The sequence below is a fragment of the Benincasa hispida genome, chromosome 9, assembly GCF_027475165.1.
Source record: "Benincasa hispida cultivar pf3 chromosome 9, pf3_genome.v1.1, whole genome shotgun sequence".
NCBI classification, from domain to species: domain Eukaryota; kingdom Viridiplantae; phylum Streptophyta; class Magnoliopsida; order Cucurbitales; family Cucurbitaceae; genus Benincasa; species Benincasa hispida.
In genome coordinates, this window is record NC_143486.1 from 64,094,953 (window position 1) to 64,113,581 (window position 18,629).

Genomic DNA, 18,629 nt, shown 5'->3' on the forward strand with positions numbered 1-18,629 from the left:
AACTTAACCTTAATCCTGAGCTAACTATGAACTCCTGTTTGTTCAGGATTATCCTTTGATCTGCAAACGGTAAGAGTAGACTAATTGCCTCTGCTCAATAAGCTTACCATTTTGGAGATAAGACCGGATGAATAGCTGGGAACATAGGGTGCAAGAGGGAATTCACTCCTACCCAATTAGGGTTAGTAGAGAGGTTGTTCCCTTCAAGTGCTGATTCTGGGTCTTGAACAAGAGGCCCCACCCTCTCATTGTCCTGAGAGGGATTCGATTTGTTGATTGGATCACAAATCAATTGTTCAGTAGGGAATCAGTGGAACTTAAGGAACAAGAGGTAATTTCGGGGGTAAAACAGAGATTCGACCCAGCCGTTATTACGAACAACCTGTGAAGGGTTAACTTACTAATCATGGTTATATCGAGTGGACATAATATATCTACAGTGAGGGGCAGCTATGGGCTTTAGTGGAATCACCCATTAGGTAACGAATGGGGGTTAGATCGGTCTAATGAGTTTAACCGATTAATCTCGGATCGTTGGAGCCCATGATCTGTAGGTCCGCAAGGTCCCCCTACTAGCTCGTAAATTGGTAAGCTTTAGGGTAGCTTGAGAAATTAATTTGAAACGTTCAAATTAAACAGAACAAGTGAATAAATATTTAAATATGATTTAAATATATGAAAATGATTATTGTGCAAAAATTAATTTACTATTTGATATTAAATTAATTAATTTTTTAAATTGATTTATGAAATTAATTTAAGAAAATCAATTTTTGAATTAAAATGTCATTTTGTGTTTTAAAAAGAAAATGGAAAAACAATTTGCATGGTTGCACAAAATGGAAAATAGATTTTCTCCATTACCATCATCTTTATGCTCACACAAAAACCATTATCTTCTCTACTTTGATTCTCCAAGCATGAGCGGCAAGCCATGCACTCCATCCCTTTGTATGTTCATCTAAATATATAAAGAATATTGGAGTTGGAGAAAAAAAGGGGAATACAAAATTTTGAGAGAAAAATTTCGGTGAAGAAGAAACTATCATCTTCAATGTGAGCTTTTCTTGTTTCTTTACATCTTCAAGTTGTTCTTGAGTCCCACAAATCTGCCTAAAGCTCCAAGAGCATAGTAGGGAAGGCTTTGAGGTGGTTCATATTGATATCAAGTGAAGACAACAGCTGAACAGACGTTTTTCTTGGAGAGTTCATCAAAGGTATGTTCTAAAAACCCATTTTTTACGAAAAGCATGCTTTAGTTTTTGCCAAAATTAGTGAATTAGAATGCTTATGGATCCTTGATACTTTCGCTGCATGTTGTTTAACTCTTACAATAAGTACAGGGGTAAAACTATAATGACTCAACTGTAGTTATGAGCAATTTGTGAAAGGTTAACTTATTATCGATTAGTTATATCTAATGGACAAGAAATATATCTACAGTGCGAAGAGTGTACCTATCGATCTTTAGTGAAATGACCGGCAGTTAATGAATGTTGATTAATCCAATTAAAGAGTTCAATTAGTTAATCTCAAATTATTGGAGCTTCTAATATGTAGGTCCACCCTTTGTTAGCTCACTAAGGATAGAAACAAGGACTATTTGTTTTTGGAACAATTTTAATTGTTCAAATTATTTATGGAAATTAGAGTAATTCATTATATAAATATGATTTAATGTATGATATATATCGATACACTAGAATATATAGTTGATTATAAGCATGATTTATAACTAAAACTATAAAATATACGAGAGGAAATTTTTTTTAATGTGATTTAGCTAATTTTTTAAATATTATAATGTGATTATAAATGTATATAATATGGTTGTTAATGGTTAATTTACCTTATTATAAACATTATTTTAATAACTATTTAATATTAAATAATATTATGTTAGTCAAAATAACTTCCTTAATGGGAAGATTCTTCGGTAAACATGGGAAGTGGGGAGTTATCGTAACTCCTCTTCCTCCCCCTATTATTCCTCCTCTTCTCTACATAGGAGACAATGTGTGAAAATGCGGCAAGAAAAAAAAATTGGCTCTCTACTCCCTCTCACTTTCTCTCACAAATTCTCTCTGCCAAAAACTCATAGAAGTCCACACTTCCATCCTTGTGTCCTGAGAATAAGAAAGATTCCATTTGGTGGTGTTCAATTTGGGTTGAAGATCGATAGGGTTTTTCACGGTGAGATTGTTTGTGACTTTGAAGAAGAAAGCTTGGAGCTTATTTGGTCTTCAAAGGTATTCTTCTTCATCTCTGATTTTTCTTAATTGAAAAATCCTCTATGCTTCGCCTGATTTTATTTTTTGTAAAATTTTTCCCAATCCCAATTCAAAGACAGCAATCAATTGGAGATTCAATCCCTTCAATTGGTATAAAAGCCAATGGCTTACCTTTGTTTTGGTTTAGGGTTATTAATTCTGATTTTTTGGTGGGTATTTTGCACATTAAATTCATGTGATGAATGTTGTAATTCATGTGAGTTTTGACTTAATCGATGCTTGCGATATTTGGAATTTAGATTCGTTTGCTTGTTGTAAGGGTCCATACGTTTTTGGGCATTTAACTTAATTGAGTCTATATTTGAAGTTTGTGTTATTTGTAGTTGCTGATACTACAAAGTGTTGAGTCTTATGCCCTAAAACTTATAGTAAATGTAAACAATTGACTATCAATAATAAAGAGTTATCGGTATTTCAACAAGCTGTATTGTATGCATTTTATCTTAATAACCCTAAATTCAATAAACTAACATAATAAACTAACATCTTAGGCTATCATATGAGTCTTTGAATAGTATGTGGAGACATCCAGGGATCAATGTTTAAAATATAGTTTAAAAGGTCTATAGAATAGAGATAGGGCTAGATATCTTATCCTAGTGACATTATCGATACGACCCACTTTGTATGAAAATAGTAGGATTATTAGCAGAATATTAGTATGGTATTAGAAAGGGGAAATTAGTAAATAGTTAGTAAGTTTATTAGGTTTTTAGTTATAAATAGAGGGAGTAGGTTGGGAGTAAGGGTGTGAAGAATTTAAGAGTAGCTCTCTTAAGGCAATAGTATATTGTAATTTCTTCATTGGCATTGCAATATAATTCTATCTTTTAGTTTGCTTGCTCTTTGTATTCTTGAGTTCTCTTGTTAGGATAGGAGATATCCTAACAAATTAGTATCAGAGTCGATAATGCTTGATCGTTATTATTTTTTTTTATCTTTTTTTTTTGTTATGGATTTTGATCGTAAAATGGAAACATTGTTGGAAATACAAAGAGAAATCAAAGCAATGCAATAAAGGATCATAGATTCCTTGCTGAAGAGATGGAGAAAGAGAAGAGAGCATACTAGTAACCATCAAAACTAAGAAAGAAGAATCGGCTAAGGAAAGTTCAGAAAAACAGGAAACATTCATGGCGGGTGTAGAATCTAAAACTTCCAATCAGCTTACAATTGAAAACTCATCTGCGAAAGGATCTTTGCACATGTTGGAAAGCACTAATGAAGGAGCAATGGTGTTTATTCCAACAAGCTCCATTAAGAGAAAATTGACAAACATAGAAGAGAAGGTAGAAGACTCCAATGGAACTCACGGGAACGAAAATAAAAGATGAGAGAAATCGGAGAAGAGAAACCTGATCATTTGGGTTCATCATCGATGGCCAAGAGTGAAATGGTAAAAAAGAAGCACTTGGTGGAAGTGGAAGCGTACAACACCGATAAGAAAAATAGTTGATCGATGAATGAAGCATCGTTCGAGGGAGAAATTTTCTTTTATCAAAGGTTGGGAAAACGAATTGGTAGAATGATAAAGAAAAAGAAACCAGTGGCAGTTCAGGGGCTGAGATAGCAAAGAAATCAGGGAAATGTTGGTTCGGAAGTCGCAAGATTCGAGGGAGAATAAGAGAAAAAAAAATAATGAAATGAAGATTAGAGGCGATGGCATGGGTGGTCGGACATGATAAAGAAACCACAAAGAGAGCCAGAGTTGCATACAAAGGTCGGAAGAAAACTACGTGAGCAAATTTGAAGGCCACACATGTGTCAAGAGGTGGGTCTGAGGAAAGTGTCGTGGAGTATTATAAGGCTATAATAGTAGGATTATTAATAGAATATTAGTATGATATTAGAAAGGGAAAATTAATAAATAGTTAGTAAGTTGATTAGGTTTTTTAGTTATAAATAGAGGGAGTAGATTGGGAGTAAGGGTGTGAAGAATTTGGTAGTGGTTTTCTTGTGAGAAATTTGGGAGAGAGTAGCTCTCTTGAAAGGCTATTATAGTATATTGTAATTTCTTCATTGCTATTGTAATATAATTCTATCTTTTAATTTGCTTGTTTGTTCTTTGTGTTCTTGAATTCTCTTGTTAGAAGGTGTCATTACGGACAAGATATAATGTATGTATTCACTTAAATTGGTAATATGAAAGTTACCCATTTGTCTAATAACCAAGTCAGGATCACCATCTCCAGGTTTGAACCATAGACAAAACCATCCAACATTGTGATTGAACTCTATTTGGAAAGAAGACGCAAGAACTTGTAATTAGGGTATGGTTAACGATGATTTACAGTTAAAGAGATCGACTACGGATTCAAAGAGAGAAGAGGATGTCGATTGGATAATCTTATAGTCTATGATTCATCTGAGAATATGGCTGCTAATTACTGCTTATTCAACCTTTTTGTGATTGTGTAAGTGTCATGAATTGTCAAGTAATAATTCTCCAATTGACTACCTTTTCTTTCCTTGAATCTATGATCTCTTCAGTGGTTTCTAACAGCACAGTATATCACCATCACCCTAACCTTTGAACTTTGCCCCAAATGGATCCAATTTTGTTCCCCTATTCTTTTTCAATCTGAAAGCCAGTTATTGGAATAGGTTAGTATATGGCTTGTACTTGTATAAGTTAGTGTTTTTTATCCTGGTGCTAGGTCCAAACTAATTAAACTCGTAACTCGACTCGGGTAACACAAGGTTCCAATGAAATTCAATCTGTTGGTAGTTAACAGGATTCTTAAGGCCAACATCAGTAAATAATCTATGTTCGGGGTGAAACAATATAAAAAAATATTGGCAAAGCTAAAGTAGAGCATGAAGAAGTATTATTTAACCTTTTGTTCAATAAGGGGAAAAGGATAATATACTGAAACTGCATAACACCACTATCTCAAGCACTGTCACTACGCAAGGGAGAACCTTAAAGTAGGTCTATGACTACCGTAGTTAGATAGGTATAACGCTAACAAGGAGGCAAAAAACACCATAACTTCATCATCATGCACGATAGTGTGGGTTACTACTGACTGAATCTATAATATTTAATACGCATGTTCTTTGCACAGGGTTGTTCAATATCAACTGCTACTTGGGAAAGAAATAACATAGCAGACATTGTACAATAACCGAGAAAGTTACCTCACTTCAAAAAGGGCTTCCAAAAGGAAATATTCAAGTCAGATCCAAACGTGTCAAGGATCTCACATCTGAGTATTTGACCTGTCCTCAACTGAGGACTCTCAAACCTGCTCCACGTCGGTTGGGAAATCTACAATTTCCACTGTATTTTAGCAGGCAGTCGTATTATGATCGACATAAGTTGAAAACTTCACCCCGCATTACATCAACTGGCAAGTGATCGTGAGTGTATCGCTCAGGTCCTTGATAGACTCCAGACTTCTCCAAAAGAGCAACCCCCTCGTCCCTACCATATCTTGATGCATAAAGCTTCAGGTATTCAATGTCCTAATTGGCATCCAAAACAGATTTCATTAACAGATCCAAGGTAAATAAAAATGAGTAGGCTATCCATATCCAGGCAATTTTTGCAACCTGAACTTCAAGCAATACTATACATTGATGTAATACAAGATTAATTATTTGTGTTAAACAAAAAACAGGAAAATATGGCCAAAGGACTTCCCCCACGTTTGTAGTTTACATGGTCTACTGCCTACACGGGTTAATATGTATATACTAGATAATAATTCACATCCAAAATGTTAGGTTTAAACTTGAATGGTCAAATTTAGCATCAAATAGGAGTTAGAATCACCTGCAATCCACTAAGAAGACGCTCGAGTCTTACTGAAGCAACTGGCTGATGTGAAGATGAGAAAACCTCCCCAGGGTAGAAAAGCACTCCATCTCCAGGAGGAAGGCCTCGCCTGAATCTTATCTACTCAGAGCATGAATAGAGATTTGTTAGGAAAGCATGTGACATGTTCGTTCAACACTTAGGAGGCATTTGGGACAAGAAGTGGAATCGTGAACTCCATGAAGTTATGAAGTCCACAGAGTCAATAAAGTATAAAATTGATGATTTTTAGTGGTGGGACCAACAACTCCTTAAGCCAAACAAGGAACACAGTTCACAATTCCACTTCCTAACTCCTTACTCTCCAACTCCTTGACTCAAACACCCCTTAGAGGTTCTACAGCTATGCAGGTATAGTTTACCTCTGCACTCGGAACTGTTGCCTTCTCATAACAGTTTGCACCCCAATAAAGAAATCCAGTTCCGCCTTCTTTCCATACACGCCACATCACCGCACGATGTTGCGTACCTCGCATCCCGAGGTGCCAATTTGGATGGGGATCACCTGGTCCCATGCACACATATGTCCACCATTCCTACCAGAAAAGTAAATTTATCCTCAGCAGAGACCTATGCAGGACTTAAATCTTTAGACTACAAGAGGATAGCAACCAATTTAAAGAAAACTAAAATAGAATATTCTATAATGCCTGAATCACAGATGCACTAAAGAAAGAACATAAATATTTCATCCATGGAGAATCTTAAGGCCTGTTTGGTTGATAATCTGTGTATTTTGTTTTATGTTTTTAAATTTATTGAATTCAGTAAATATATGTTCGGCAAGCAATTTGGATATTGCTTTTCAAAATTATTTTTGGATAAAATTTAACTAAAACATCTACAAAAATTAATTAATAATAGTCTATATTCAACTTAACATTTAGTGGATAACTATAACTAGTTATCCAATTCCACACTCTACTGTCAAACACATATCTGAAAATATGAAATACAACTATGTTTTCACTGAATTCCTCATTTTCAAATTTATGTTCACAGATTTTTTACCAGATAGACCCTTAAAAACCTGTACTTTTAATCAGTCACCACCTCTAGTCCATAAACTGTAATTACCAGGAGTCCTGAAACAACTCAAAACAGAATTCGAAGCTGTAATTTAAATGACTGAACATCACTGTCAAAATAAAAGGAATGGCATTAGGGTATTAAGGGTACCTTAGTAATCAGTTAGAAAAGTTTTTAGTATGAATTATTAATTTATTATAAACAGAGGGGGTGAAAAAAGATAGAGTAAATTGTTTAGATGATTGTAGGAGACGGAGATTGCTTCTGTTATCTTGTAGCTCTTTATCTTTTACATTTCAATATAATATAATTGGGTTCTAACACAAAAACCTAGAGATGGAGAGAGGCAGTGAGGAAGTCACAGCACCTACACAATCTTTGCTTGAACAAGATCTGGTCTATATGTTGTACAACTACATCTTCTATTAAACAGGTGATTTAACCATAAACATACAACTTCATAGAAATTGATAAATGGGAATTTGAAATCGTAAATAGAATACGGCTCTAAATACACTTTAGGGACACATGACTTCAGATAATTATTACCTCACCGTTCTCTGGTTGTAATTCAGCAACTATATCCTTGACCAGATCCTCTCGATTGCCAAGCACCCATTCACTGTGCAATTAAAATAAAAATAAAGAACAAATGTTTTTTTATGCTAAACTTAGTGTAGATAGAGGAAAAATGATCGCAAGACTGGAGGAAAACCGTCAGATTTTGATAAGGCAACAAGATAATTTTATGTTGGAGTGTGTAATCCTTATAGTAGTACTACACCATAAAATCACCTTCAAACAATGCCAACTTAAAAGAGGCAACAGAAAATAGTCCAGCCTAGAAGAACCTGGCCTGTGAAATATATTATATATTCATCTTCCATTCCACTCATTACTGCTACAACACATGTTAATTATATGCCCCGTTCCTTCTATTCTTATTTATCTTGCTCCCTCGACTTGCAATTAAAGTAGTACCTTGTGCAATAAATTTGAGTATGTGGGCGCAAGAAACTTGGAACCTTCACAAATGCTTCAAACGTAGTGGGTGCAAGAGGCGCATCACTGGGTCCTGCTTAAAGCAACAATCGCAAATTAAATTCATGATTACGTATTCCTATCAAAAACTATGATCAAATCCTCTAGAGCCAAAACTTAAATAACAATGAGGTTAATGCCTGAATACTGTTGATGAAAACTCTAATACAATCTTTATTTTTGTATCGTGAAAATTATTGATCTAGCAGGAAAATTTGTGTAAACATATGGAATAATATAGTTCATCTTAGGAAGTGATTTTGAAATTGTTAAAATCGCTTTTGTTAATGACTCCAAAACATAACTTTAAATATCACTCAAAATTAATTTAATATTTAATTTCACTTTTAAATACAATTGTCATATCATTAAAATTGGTTTGGAAGAATTCATAGTATGTCTCATAGTGATTTTGAAAATAACAAAAGTGATTTTAACCATTTCAGAATCCCTCCCAATTCCCAAACATGCTTGTAATCTGAGTTTGTAGTAGAATGAATAGAACAAATAGAACCAAGGGCATATCTTATACCACAATAGTATGTTGTCAATACACGAGCATCAGGAGCATAAGCACGAATCTCACTAGACATACTGCGAACAGAATCAAAATGTTCCATATTCAATGGCTGCCATAGAAAGTTTGAAGTGGTAAGCTTTATGAAAGAATCACAAAAAAAAAAAAAAAAAAGGTAGTGAAGCTCTATGTAATCAGTCTAATAGATTTATCTGACGAAATCATTTAAAATGATCATATTGAACGCTGGACTACAGATAATCAAATTCTGTTCCAATCACCATTTTTCAACGTCTATTTTCACAGTTAGAAGGTTTACAAATACAATATAATTGCAAAGTCAACCTTTAGCTAATTGTTAGGTTAAAAAACACTCTTTTGAACCTAAACTTTCATGGGAGTTCTAATTTAGAACTTCTACTTTAAAATTTATAACAATTTAATCCTTACCATAAAAGATTCCATCAAAATTAACTGTCATATTATAGATCAGCTTAGTTTTCATTTGATCCCCAATCAATTTATCAATCTACATATTAAGAAAACTCATTAAATCTTTACAATATTTCTCAAAATAGACTTAAGTGTTACTAATTTTAAAGTGTAAAGACTTAATTGTCACATATTAAAGTTCATTGGATAAATTATTACAAAATACAAGGACTAAATCGCTACAAATTATAATTTGGGGACTAATTTGTTACTACCACGAAAATTCAGGGACCAGTGTTTTTTAACCTAACTTTTTAATCTCTAAAATGAATATTATTCCCAACATCCAATTGACGGTATAGAATGGGTATGGGTTGTATTTGGGCGACTACAACATAAATACCTCGTCCCACAGGTAAAAATAAGCTTTCTTCCAGTGCGTCTTTGTCCTCAATATCTCAACTTCTCTTTGCAAGTAATCTTTTGCCGCATCACCACTGTGGCATATCAACAAGTTGGTGGAAGTTCATCAGTTTCCATCTCAAACATACCTGACATAAGTGAATGGAGGAAACTGAGAATTTACCCAAAGACTGCTCTATATGGTACAGCATAAGCTGATAGTCGTGGGTCCGAAAAATATTCATCTGACTTCGGATGATCAGCTATATAGGAATAAAAGAGTAAGCTAACATCAGATTGAGAAAGCAGCAGAAAGCAATATTCCATCAGAAAGTTAGAACAATCAGAAGTTATCACATATTGCACTACAATAACATATAACCAAACTACGGTTCCTGGTTTGTTTCATCATTATACCTGGCCAGGGGCAGGTGTAAGTTAAAACACGCATGCCATCACCCCATCTGCAGAAATAAGGACTGATTCTATATTGAAGAAGCCATTTAAAATGTTCATCCAATGCCTCAAACCACTCATCAGTACCATGTTCAACGCCAAAACGATCTTCGATTACAGTATCGGATACCTAACTAATAGTTAAGACTTGAAAGCAAACTTTTTCAGGCATGTATTCTAAATGTCTTCATTCTTTGTTGTATAAAAAGAAAAATAAAATTTAAAACTACCCTAGATTTTTAGGCAGTCAGTAGTCTGTTAAGAAACAATTGAAAGAAAAATTTATTTCAAATAGGACCATGTGTACCTAAATGTATATTTTAAATTCATCTAACAACTTGTATTGATCTCCAAACAATAGTAACTTATCTTTAATATACAGCAAGGATACACCAATTACGGCAGGAAGTGAAGGAGTAGCAGGTATTGTGAAGTCCCAAACCGTCAACATTATCTTCACACGTACTGAAAGGTTTGAAAAGGCATCTTCATCCATCACATCAATTGAACCATTCTCAGAATAAAATTCAGAAAATGATGGGGAGAGAATAACTCTTTTTAAAGAAGCAGTTGCAGATTTCACTGTTTCTACCTAAAAAGACAATGTTTCATACAAGCATCTTAAATGCCAGCAACCATGACACATGATATTTTATAGTTATAAGCAAGGTAAGAATGGTAGATCCACAACCTACCACTTCATCCAATGGCTTCTCAGCGGCAGTTTCCATAATATCCAGACAGCTCTTAAGTTCCTTGTATATTTCATGCTTCTCAGCTCTGCCAAGGTACTGTGTTGAAGATCTGGTGCAGTTTAGAGCATTTACCCGTAAGTCAAACATCACAATGAAAACCTAAAATAATAAATAAGGAAAATTTTTCACATGTTTTGAGCTGTAAAAGTAAACGGACTCACTCTGCATCTGTTTTTATAGCAGAAATGATGATTTCTCCCTCATATTGACCTGGGGGTTGCATATTTGGGACATCAATCGAAACCCAAACTGTAGTAGTTTCTCTGCAACATTATATATCATTGTAGAGTCAGACAAAAATCAACCCAGCATTCTTTACACTACATAATGTAGAATATCCCAATTCAAAACATAAGTCGTCACTACCCTGGAAGAAGGTTTATTTGACTAACTGGAAGATCAAGTGGGACAAGGGCATCTGGAACACCTAATATGGGGACCACACGCCGCAACCTCAATGATTGTCCAACAACTAACCTGCACACAACCACCTCCGGATGCTTATAAGGGGAATACTAATAACACATGAAACTCTGCCTAAATAATTGCCTAGTGACACTAACCGATCGCCAGATGTGGAGCATAAATCACCAGAAGAAATCTGAACAATTCCAGCCATGGCAGAAGCGCCCCAAGATATTTTTGGACGAATAGCAATTTGAACACTTTCCCTCTCATTTCTAGCTGCCAAAAGATTTATCTGAAAAGATAAGACTAAAACTTAAATTCCAAGATTGATGCAGCGGAAGTCATCAAATATTTCATACAACGTCATGTTAAAGGAGAAATCCAACGAACACACAAATATTTGAACACTCACAATGGCACATCTCAAGGCCAAATCCTCACAATAAGTACTTTTCACAATTACCAGTTGTCAGATCCGATCATTCGACAAAAAAATAAGCAAACAAGGTATTTCTACTTTCTCTATATTATTATTATAGGAAAACAAGTGAAACTGGTTTCTGTTTTATTAGTTGGATTAACAAAGACGTTATTCCGTGAATAAAGCATGTTCATTAACTAAGACTAACTCTGTTTACCATTCTGTTAGTCAATGGTCTGTAGGATTCAGAATGTAATCAGTCTCCAAAAAAAAAAAAAAAAAAACTTGAATTTCAGTAACTCGTACTTCCTTTGGTGGCATCGCCCTAAGCTCCCCCACCGACATACTTGAAACTCATTATGATTTAATAAATACAATCTTCTAGCTTCCATTAAAACCAATAGTAGGAAGAAGATACTAATTATATAACTTTCATACTTACAGTTTCTAAACGCCTAGGCATTTCCTGAGGTCCAACATTTGCCGTGCTTGGCATGCACCACACATCGACTAGATCTGCTGTAGGAACTTCTGTGGGATCAATAGATCTTTTAGGGAGAGTTGATGTGTGTATGCTGCCATCATTCCAACCATAAGCAGTTCCTCCTCCTGCAACGCCCTCAACTGGGGGCACGAGAATGCCCTGAGGATTTCCTGATAGGGGAATAAACAATCATGGTGTCATGCAACCAAAATATAAGGCAACAACCATAACATTTTTTTTTTTAGAATGCCAATACTCAAGCACTAATCGCAAAAATCAAACTCTAAGAAGCATCAGAAATCCTTCATCAAGTTTTGACACGACCAAAAACCAGATAACTTGAGAGTTCTAGAGAATCTGACTAATTTATAGTTTATATGTAAAATCACCAATTCAATTGCCAAACATCGAAAACTTGTACCTGACGAAACATAAAGTCTAACAAGCAATTTTCCAATAACACAATGACGCTATTCGTATACTTCAAAAGTCTACAACAAGCTGATAATGAAGTTAACATACGCCACTACATGTATGAAGCTATAAGCTGAAGTAGATAAACCGCCTTAAAAATTCACTCGATTAAGAGCATGAACTCGGGAATATATCCTAGTAAAGGCAGAAACAAACACATGACAGCCTAAACTCGTGGCAAATAAATCGATACTCCATCCTTCCTTGCCAATAGCAATGGTGAACATCCTAATCCTAATTTTCTCATATCTCTTTCCGTCATTCTCTGATTTCAGTTTTGGCAAGATCGACGTGGATCGTAAATGGGGAAAGGAATCCATTAAAGCGCATGATTAAGGAAACCGCCATAGATCATATTCGAGAGCGAAGTGAAGGCAATGGCTATTACTAACCGGTGTTGTCCATTTCCAGAGACGCCTGTGGTATAGAGCTCACAAATTGTAGCGATTGTAAAGCGTTTCCAGTCAAGTTTCAGATTATGAAGCGGAAAATCAACTGACGGAGAAGATCGCCTCCCAAGAACATAGAAGGATTGGCTTGCCGATTATGGGAAGGAAAGACGAAGAAACGGGTAACTGGAACTGGTACATCAAACTTCGCTTTATGCCCCCCCTGTAACTCCATTTCCTCGCGACGCAAATCTGCGATTAACAATAAATTGTCCGCACAAAATTGTCCGATTTTTCACTTTTGATTATGGCCTTTCTTACCTATTTACATTTACAGCTATGATATGTGAGACGTGGCATGTATGATCCATGATGTACGTAATTTTTCTTCGATGGAATATATTCCAGAATACTTTATACATAAATAATTCTTTTTCGAATATAACCTACAAATTTTTAAAAAATAAAATGTTTAGATAATAGGGTAATCTATCTAATAAGATAAATAAATATAACCATGCAACGAAAGCAATCAGAATCAATAAACACTCTAATAAACAAATATAAGCATGCAACGAAAGCAATCAGAATCAATAAACACTCTAATTACATTTAATTTGAGTTCTAAAAAGCATTCAAAACAAATTTTCACATAAAATGATTTCAAGAAGTCATACTTTTGAAGAATCCTTCAAATCCAAGTTACTCTTCACAAAATCTCAACTTCAAATCTTTAGCAAGAAGTCATACTTTTGAATAATCCTCTAAATCCAAGCTACTCTTCACGAAATCTCAACTTCAAATCCTTAGTGAACCTCCAAAAGATCTTCTCTACTATTCTTAGCCTTGAATTTGAGTGGTGAAACTCAATATTGAAGTGAATTGAGTGAGGTAATAGAAGAGGGTTTGAGAGCTTGAGAGAGATTCGTAGAATTTTCTCAAAATTTAGCAACTATCTCTATTCTCGAAAATTTGAGAGTTTTATTCATCAAATACATGCAAGCAATCTAGGTTCTCAGTAATGGCCACCTCAATTTGAGCTTGAAAGTGGGCTAGATGTTTGGATTGAGAAGATACACCACACCATCCCAAAAATGTGGATAAATCCACTTTCTCAATTTAATTCATATTAAGTTGAATTAATTTTCAATCCTTATTTTGATTTTAATTAATTCAAAATTCAATTTCTCAAATTGAATAGAATTAAAAATTAACTTGATTTTAATTAATCAAATAATAATTTAATATCAAATATTAAACTAATCAAACATTTAACTTTAAACATGAATCATATTCATGTATTTAATATTTAAATCAATATTTTATAAACTCTCCAATTTCGTTTAATTTCAATAAATTAAATATTTAATTATATCGAATATAATTATTCAAACCCTAATTGCAATTTGAACACTTCAAATTGAAAACCCTAAATTCAAAGTGCAATTCAATTTGAACACTTCAAATTATAATCATTTCAAATTCGCTTCATTTACTAATCCAAGGTGTTCATGTTTTATGAGCTAGTAGAGAGACCTTATGGATCTACAGATCATAAGCTCCAACGATTTTAAATTAATTGACTAAACTCTTTAGACCAAATTAATCAATATTCGTTAACTACCGAGTCACACCACTATAGCTCGATAGTTACACTATCCTCACTGTAGATATATTTGTGTCCACTTGATTTAACCATAATTAGTAAATCAACCCTCCACAGGTTGTTCGTAATAACAGCGGTGTCAAATGTTGTTTTGCCTTCGAAATTATATCTTACTCCTTGAGTTCCACGATCTTCTAATAAACAATTGGTTAACCGAATCCCTTTCGAGCCAATGAGAGGGCAGGGTCTCTTGTTCAAGACCTGGATTCAGCACTTAAGAGAACAACCTTTCTCATATCCCTGAATCGGGTAGGCGTGAATTCCATCTTGCACCCTATGTTCTCAACTATTTACCCGGTCTTACCCATTAAGTGGGAGGTTTATTGAGCCGGCGCTGTTGAGTCAACTCTCACATATACAAATTTAAGGATAATCCCAAATAAACAAAAATTCATAGTTAGTTCAGGATTAAGATCGAGTTACCTAAGTCATATATGCGAAATGACCAGTCTTAAACAGTAAACAATATTAGTATGAGTGACTTATTTCTTGGTCCGATCTTATGCAAACTCATTGCATAGGACATCTCCATTCCTTATGTCAATATATGAACGAATCAGGATCACTTCGTTTGTAGCACCTTACAATAAATTATAACAACTACAGAGTAGGTTGCATCCAATAGTGTTACTAGAATAAGGCACTCAACCTTATTTGTATACCATAAACCATTTTGGCTATTTACTCCAACTTGATCCATTTTTATGTCTCCACATAAAGTTCAAGTACTCATATAATAATAATCATGAATCTTAGTTTATTGGATTAATATTTACAAGTGCAGTCTACATATTCAACAATCACTTTATTGAATATTGTCAAATAACATCTTTATTTAAAAATAGAAAATGTTTAACTTTACAAACTGCGAGTTTTAGGACATACAACCCAACATCTATTTATACCATATATAAATGGAGTTAAAAAAGGGAGATTTTTTTATCTTCCCTTTTTGCCCTTACTTTTTTTCAAAATGCCTATTCTATCCTTATCCCTTCGTTCTAAAACCATATTCTTGAAAATACATTCCATCCATAAAAAAATATAAAGCTTATCAATATAATGAAGAGGTATTATTATACATTCTAAAGCACATTTTTTGGAAGACACCTCATCATAAAAATTCTTAATCCTAACAATATAATGAAGAGTTATAAATAGAAGATTATTTGGGAAAGTAACGGAAATTCATATCGTCTTCCAAATTTCTCTCAAAAAGAAACTTTGGTGTGGTGAGGATCGTCATAGGAGAAATCTTTGCTGGCATGAGCGTTTTTCACGAGGCACATCATGTCTCTCAACAATTTTTTGTTAGTTTCCTTTTGTCATTGTCCAACAAAATAATAGAAGTTCTTTTTCCTTTATTGATGTTTTTTTCCCTTTGCTAATAAATTCATATGATTAAACTTAAAATGAATGGTTTCTAAAATTCGTTATAAATGAATAGAAAATTGCTTGGAAAATTAGAAGAAATTTAGATCGTCTTCAAAATATCTCTTCTAAAAAGAAACTTTTGTGGTGTAGTGGTGATTAGTTTTTCTTTTTTTCTTTTGTTATTATCTAACAACAGAAGAGAAATTCTTGTTTCTTTATTGATATTTCTTTCTTTTGCTGATACATTTAGATGATTGAACTTAAAATGAATGACATTGGCCATGAATGAAAATAATTCATGTGGTTAATTAATGTTTTTTTTTTTTTTTACATGAAAACAAAAGTGTAATGATAATGATAGACATGATGATAAAAATAAATTTATTGTTTTATCAAGTAGACCATCATTTTAGCCCAAGTTTGTAATTTGTAGTTTTTTTTTTATCCTATCTTATCTTTTTTTTTTTATATATAATTTTTTTTTGCTTTCTTTGGTTGGATTTTTTTAATTGATAATATGTTATTTTAAAACTAATTATATGTTTATTTAATTAGCGAGAGTCGATCTTAAAAATAATATAATTATTTATAAACCAATGTATGTGTAAAACCAAACTTAATTATTTAAAATAATTAGCATCAAAACTATTTAAATGCCACATAATTATGCAAATAATTCAAAATATAATAGTTTCATTTTTTAATTTAATTTGCACATTCTTTTATACAATGTATTTTATATTGAATTTATCTAATTTGTATTTTGTAAAAAAAATTAATAATAATAAAACAATTCTACATAGTTTAACTGATAAATTCATTATAAGTCAACTTTCAAGTTTGTTTATAAATTCATATGTATCTATTTTAACCATTACAAACTATATGCAGATGCAACATACGTGTTCTAAACTTAGTATTATATTAAAAAGGACAATAAAAGAGGAATTTTTCTCTTTCTTTGTTGCCTTTAAAACTTTTGAGAATTCGTATTTTGCCCTCACAACCATTCGTATTATGTTTTTAATGATTTATATTTTGCCTTCTTCACACTTAAACATACACATCTCCCAGGGAAAAAAAAGGATATCACACATTTTCAACGTGATGCATCACTTCATCTAATAACTAAAAATTCATATAGATACATCCCTTCACTTAATGACTACAAATTTTATAGACGCATTTCTTCATATGATCATAAGCGTAGATATATCCATTCACATCATAGCTACAAAATTTTCATAGTATAAATACAAACTTTTATTTTTTCCTTGCCCCAACTCCATTTTCAAATGTCTTATGATAGAAAGAATTTTAGAATGATAGTATTGAATCTTCCATTCTCCATTTCAAGATGATCTCATTTCTCCTTTGTATCTTGGTTTTGTTGGTTGCTTTTTTAATGGATTTTTGTTGCCACCGCCACCCAAGGCTCTCACTAGATAGTGAAATCTCTAAGAAAATTCTCTCGGGCTCTTCTATTCGTAATAGAAACTAAATATAGATTTGAGGATAAATTTTCTATATATTATTCCATCAAAATTGAAGACAACTAATATAAAGAAGCATAGATATAAAGATGTAAAATACAAAAAGGAAGATACACGTGTCAACATAACTCGAGACAATGATTAACCAAAAAAAAATCAAATGGTACATAATTAACCACGAAAAAAAAAAAAAACTTTAATACTATAGTTCAACCTTTAGTTTCGATTGATAAGATACATAAGGTTGAAGGATTAAAAGAAATTTATACTTTTTATTTTTTATTTTGATATATACTAATATAAAGGTGAGAGAGGAGAATCTTTATCTTCCTATTTTATCATTCATTTTCAAATAAATATCTATTATATCCTCAATTTTAATTGTTTATACTTTTTCTTCACATCACAGTGATATATTTTATTTTATTTTATTTTCTACATGTATTCTCTTAAGAAGGAAAGAGAACGAAAGGGCACATTGTTAGGCAGCAAAGAGGAGAGAGGAAAAAACCAAAGTACAATCTTGCCCCCATATAATTTAAAACAACTGTGTATCTTTTCGTTTGGTAAAAGAATGCACATCTTTTCCTTTTATTATTTATTTTTTAGGTTGTTTCTTTTTCTTTTTCAATTTTAGACCTTTATGAAAACATAGTAAAATTTTGTATTTTTTTTTCAAGATTAATAAATTTAATTGTGAACTCATGCACGCTTTTTCTAATTAATTTTATAAAATATACTCCTTTTTTTTCCTATTTATTTTCTGTCTTTCGAAATTACTATATTTTGCAAAATGCGTCAAATAATTACCCTTGACCTAATAAGATCAAATTATAAGTTATGGGACAAATATCAATTTATATCTATGAACTTTTAGTGTTATATCAATTTAAATCTTGAACTTTGAGGATTGTTTAAACCTCAAATTAATTATTATATTAATTTAAACCTTGAACTTTTACAAGTATATCAATTTTAAATATTGAACTTTCATAATTGTATCAACTTAAACCCTCCATTATATTTTATTTTGATACATTTATGAATGTTAAGGGCTTAAATTAATATATTTATGAAAATTCAGGGTTTAAATTGATACGCTTATGAAAGTTCAAAGTTTAAATTGATATAATTATTAGTTTGGGGTTTAAAATGATACAATCCCAAAGTTCATGGT

The 18,629-nt window shown here is 32.8% G+C and overlaps 1 protein-coding gene across 2 annotated transcripts; it reads right to left on the reverse strand.

The window, feature by feature from the left end:
• Positions 1-5,306: 5,306 nt before the first annotated feature.
• Positions 5,307-13,196, reverse strand: LOC120091532 (alpha-1,6-mannosyl-glycoprotein 2-beta-N-acetylglucosaminyltransferase). 2 transcript variants are annotated; one of them, XM_090318281.1, is made up of 16 exons: positions 12,923-13,196; positions 12,015-12,226; positions 11,307-11,427; positions 11,110-11,220; positions 10,905-11,006; positions 10,680-10,792; positions 10,380-10,576; positions 9,950-10,118; positions 9,717-9,795; positions 9,534-9,627; positions 8,714-8,810; positions 8,122-8,215; positions 7,690-7,762; positions 6,474-6,647; positions 6,070-6,192; positions 5,307-5,759 (listed from the first exon to the last, which is right to left on the reverse strand). In XM_090318281.1, exons 3-16 carry the CDS (start codon positions 11,360-11,362, stop codon positions 5,598-5,600), a joined length of 1,644 nt encoding a protein of 547 aa, XP_090174407.1. In that variant the 5' UTR covers positions 11,363-11,427; positions 12,015-12,226; positions 12,923-13,196; the 3' UTR covers positions 5,307-5,597. The 2 variants fall into 2 exon arrangements, with proteins under 2 accessions (XP_090174407.1, XP_090174406.1); XM_090318280.1 differs by having other exon boundaries at positions 11,307-11,443; positions 12,923-13,194.
• Positions 13,197-18,629: the final 5,433 nt, after the last annotated feature.

What these genes read in the sequence shown, in the direction of transcription:
- LOC120091532 (XM_090318280.1), bottom strand. An exon ending in ACTCAAATTTATTGCACAAG is followed by an intron (nt 7,763 to 8,121) that starts GTACTACTTTAA and finishes TTAATTGCACAG; the next exon opens with TGAATGGGTGCTTGGCAATC. An exon ending in CAACAGTTCCGAGTGCAGAG is followed by an intron (nt 6,193 to 6,473) that starts GTAAACTATACC and finishes TGCTCTGAGTAG; the next exon opens with ATAAGATTCAGGCGAGGCCT.